The sequence below is a fragment of the Miscanthus floridulus genome, chromosome 1 (assembly GCF_019320115.1).
Source record: "Miscanthus floridulus cultivar M001 chromosome 1, ASM1932011v1, whole genome shotgun sequence".
NCBI lineage: Eukaryota > Viridiplantae > Streptophyta > Magnoliopsida > Poales > Poaceae > Miscanthus > Miscanthus floridulus.
In genome coordinates, this window is record NC_089580.1 from 33,753,912 (window position 1) to 33,758,583 (window position 4,672).

The window sequence follows — 4,672 nt, forward strand, 5'->3', positions numbered from 1 at the left end:
TTGGATTGGAGGTTCGCGAAAAGGTGCCTGTCGTTGCTGACAAGTCCGCCGGCACCAACTGTGCCGTCGTCGCTCCTCCGCCAGTCCCGGCCGGTCGGCTCATACGGCGGCACCGTCACGGCCGAGACGAAGACGAGCGCCAGCGGCCAGTTGCATTCTCCTCGCTCTTGTTGCTTGACCTGACCCCTCGGCACGCGTCAACGCAGGGCCCGCGGGATTCCTTCGCCGCGACGAAAACGAAACGCCCGTGCAATTTCCACGACTCCGCCCACGTCCGCTTCCTCTACCCGTCGACTGGCTGCACCTGCACTAGACGAGCAGCGATCGGCCCCCGGACTTCCAAAGACGGTTGCTGCCCCTCGGCCGCCCAGGACCCAGCCACCGATCCATCATCGCCACCACAGGCCATGTCCGGCGCCGACGCAGACACAGCGCCGTCGAGCGACGACGGGGGCCAGCACCAGCAGCGCGCGTTTCGGGACCGGGACGCGGCGCGTCGGCGGCTGCGGCTGGAGCGCGAGCTCGCGATCGCACGCGCCATGCGGGCGCCGCTGGCGACCGTGGTCCGTGACCACGCGCTCGTGCACCTCCCGCCGGCCGCCGCGGCGCGCCTCTGCCTGGTGCACCCGTCCTGGGCGCGTGCGCTCGCCTCCCCGCTCTTCGCCGTCGCGCACGCCGCCGCCCCGCGCAGGGCCTCGGGCCTCTTCATCGCGCCCGCGCCAGCGACCGCGGGCTACTTCCTCCCGCTCGACGCCGCCGACACCGTGCCGTCCCCGGCCCTGGCCTTCCTCCCGGCCTCGTCGCCGCCCACCGTGCTGTCGTCCTCGCGCGGCCTCACGTGCTGCTTCTCCCCGGCCGACGACGCCTACTTCGTGTGCAACCCGGCGACGGGGTCCTGGCACGGCGTGCCGTGCCCGCCGCGCCGGATCACCTGGCCGCGCCCCGCGGTCGTCGTCCTCTTCGACGCCGGCGTCTACAACTTCCGCGGCGACTACGCGCTCGTCTGCGCCTTCGAGTCGGAGCCGGGCTCCGGCATCTACTGCTTCGCGGTGTTCGCGTCGGGGACCGGCGCGTGGTGGGTCGCCGACGCGGTCGCGACCGCCGAGGGGCTCGTCCCTTCCTCGGGCGTCGCGGCCAGCGGGACGGCCTGGTGGCGGACGGCCATCGGCACCGCCGTCGGGTACAACCCTGTCACGGGCCGCGTCGACCTCGCGCTGTGCCCCGGGGACAGCGCCCAGTGGGAGATCGGCTCGGCCGCGGGCACGCTGCACTGCGCCGTGCGCGACGGCGGCGACGTCGTGGTGTTCCGGCTCGACAGGCACGGTGGTGGCTGGGAGGTGGCCGCCGCGGTCTCTGTCGCCGAGATACTGCAGCGGCCTTGGCAACCGGAGCCCGCTTACGAGCTGTCCGACTCCGAGGACGACGACGAGGAAGAGGCGGCGGGCCAGGCAGAGGTGGAGCGCGCGGGGGCTGTCATTGCCGTGGCGAACAGTTACAGCATGGTACGGGTGCCGAGCGACGACGTGAGGCTGCTTCCGTTCCAGGGCGCCGAGCTGGAGGTGGTGCTGCTGGCCGGCAGGAGAGTGGTGGCGTTCGAGACGGTGACGCGGCGGCGGCGTGAGGCCGTCCTGCCTGATCAGCCGGCCGGCAAGGACTGGGGCGCCGTCGAGTACGCCGCGCACACCAACACGCTTGCGCTGGTCGCGCCCGTGGTGTCCATGGAGCCTCCGGACGATCAGGAAGACGTGGAATTGTAATCTCTTGTGCGAATTTTTCAGTGGCTCGCGCGCCCTTGCTTCACTGCTTAGATTCGTAGATCTACAGAATAATCAAGCTTGTGCTTGTGCATGATTTCGTGTGGAGAAATCAACGTAATTTCCGAGCTGCTTGGTGTACATAATTAATCCGAACTTGCTTCATCAGTTATTATATATATACTCCTATACAATGTGTTGGGCAAATTCTTCACACTTAAGTCGAATTCTACAGCTAATTTTGTGACTAATCTAGATGGTACTATACTAACAAACTAACAATTCAGTGTCACTCCAGGATGTGGATCTTCGTCGGTTCCCATGTTGAATGAGACAAAATGGATGTGACTATTTTTTTTTCTAACATCGATATGATGATTGATGAGAGCTACAAAAGTCCATTGAACTAGTACTGAGTTGTAACACTCGCCGTGAAAAAGATGGTGGAAAAGGGAATAAAGCGAACTGCGATGGTGCTAATAAAGTAAAAGTCAGGAATAGTTGTTTCTAACACGAAACAACCGCTCATTGGCCGCATTAGGACGGGATCACTGCTAAGTGTTGACTTCTGTATGGGCAGCTAGTTCTTACAGCTGGCCCCAATAGGGTCGAATATATATTGGCTGATAAGTTTGATTTTTTAGTTAAATCGGTGAATTTAAAGACCTGGAGTATGCTGACATATTATAGACTGTATAAAGCTACAATCATTTAGGCATATTGCAGATATAAAGAGTTTGACATATGTATTACTGAAAAAAGAATGCAGCTTCATCAGAAACCTAGCAGCTATTTTTGCCACGGTGTTACAAGAGGAAGCTGCAGGTTTTTGCAACATCATATTAACTTATATATCTTTTTTTTATTTTTTTTTTAAAAAACTTATTTATCTTTTTACAAAGAGTAAATTTCACTAGTGGTTTTTTAACTTGTCCCGAGTTCTAATCTAAGTCATGGTACTTACAAATTATACGTTTGGCTCCCCAAACTTATCATTAGTTCTCATCAAGTCTCGGCACTTGCAAATCATAAATTTGGCTCTCTAAACTTGTCTCAAGTTCTTATTATGGTCCTGGTATTGCAATTTGCACACTGAACTCCACTCTATCCACCCCCAAACTGCATTGTCCTCGCTCCAGTCACACGGGACATACCCGCCTCACCTGCATGGCCGCTTCACCGTGCTCGCCTTACCACCCCGTGCTTGCCTGCCTATGTTATTACATTGTCGATGTGGTGCCGCACCCATGTTGCCACGTTAGGCCCTGTCGTGCTCGCCTCACACTACCACGCTGCAGTGGCGGCCCTATACCTTTGCCGAGGGAAGCGTGGAAGGCTATGAGGGTGGCGAATGGGTGTGAGGAGGTGCCGAGAATGAGCATGAGCTCCTACGTGATGGGGGGATAAGGAGTATGGTGGTGGTGGTGGTGGTATCGAGTGCGATTGCCGTGAGGCGAGAGCTATTGCCAAAACGAGAATTGTTGTGAGCGATTCTGGTTAATGTTTTTGGGTGCCAAACATGCCTGACGCCCTGTTGGTCGCCATCTCCAGAACCGGCAGCCACAACATTACAACAGTGGCAGAACTAGGGGTGGCTAGTAGGGCCGTGGCCACCCCAACACCATAGAAATTTTTTTAATACCCCGAAAATTTTTCAATTTACACCACATCAAACCATCAATTCACCCATTTTCATCACATTATTATGATTTTTCGTCATGAATACTAACTACATATATAAAAAGATTAAAAATATTTATCACGCTTATGTTTATATTTACCATGCTTAAAGATGTTATCACGCTTATGTTTATATTTATCACGCTTAAAGATGTTATCATATTTGTCAATTCCAGGATTTAACAGCGTTATGCTTCCAGTGGTAGGCGACGTCCCCGTCGACAGTGAGGCGCCTGCCACTACTACAGAAACGTTTTTCGCGGCGGGCGAATTTGCATTCCCGCAGCGGGCAAACGCGTCCGCCACCACCGAAAGGTCACGGTAAATCATGGCCTTCCCGCGGCGGGCCGCTTTGCCCGCTGCGGTTAATCGATTTCCCGCGGCGGGCTATTTAGGATGCCCGCCGCGGTTAATAGTTTAAAAAAACAAAAAAAAACCCAGGAGCCCGTCGGCGAGCCCATTCTTGAGCCCACCGACGAGCCCGTTCCCAGCCCAATACCAGCGCCACCGCACCTCGCTGGATCCGCCGCCGAGGTCTCCTCGTCGTATCCGCCGCCGGAGAGGTCATCCTCGCCGGATCCGTGGCCAGGGAGGACGACCTCGCCGGATCTACGGCCAGGGAGCGTAGATCGACCGGATCCACGGCCGTGGACGAAGAGGAGGCCAGACCCGCGCCGTGGACGACGAGGGCGCTGGATCTGCCGTGAGGCTATGGAGGAGGCTGTCGTCGTCGATCCACCGCCGGGACGCCTCGATCCGTCGTCGGGAGCCTCGATCCGTCGCCGGGACACCTCGATCCGGCCTTGGAGGAGGCTGTCGTCGTCGATCCGCCGCCTGGAGCCTCGATCCATCGCTGGGAGACCTCGATCTAGCCTTGGAGGAGGCTGTCGTCGTCGATCCACCGCCGGGATGCCTTGGTCGCCCTTGGACGAGGTCGCCGTCGTCGCGCCCAGCTGTCGCGACCCCGTGCGCGCCGTCGCCTGGCCGGCCGTCGCGCGCCGCCACGCCGCCCGCCGCGCGCCGCACCGCAACCGCTTGCTCCACCGTGGCCTTCTCGTTGCCACGCGCCGATGCGGCCTCCTCTACACCGCTCCTACGGGGGATGGGGCGGAGGAGCAGTGAGAGAGTGGAGGGGATGGGGATGGGGAGGGGGAGTGAGAGATGAGGACCTGGGCTGCGGGGAGGGAGATGAGAACAAGAGAAAGAGTGAGATGAGAGTCCCAAACCCTAACTCTAGC

General features: G+C 58.5%; 1 protein-coding gene across 1 annotated transcript; it reads left to right on the forward strand.

Moving 5' to 3' along the window:
- Positions 1 to 309: 309 nt before the first annotated feature.
- LOC136478120 (uncharacterized) lies at positions 310 to 1,961 on the forward strand. Its single transcript, XM_066476454.1, has one exon. It carries the CDS (start codon positions 408 to 410, stop codon positions 1,755 to 1,757), a length of 1,350 nt encoding a protein of 449 aa, XP_066332551.1. The 5' UTR covers positions 310 to 407; the 3' UTR covers positions 1,758 to 1,961.
- Positions 1,962 to 4,672: the final 2,711 nt, after the last annotated feature.

What these genes read in the sequence shown, in the direction of transcription:
- LOC136478120 (XM_066476454.1), top strand. Translation starts at nt 408, where the DNA reads ATGTCCGGCGCCGACGCAGACACAGCGCCGTCGAGCGACGACGGGGGC.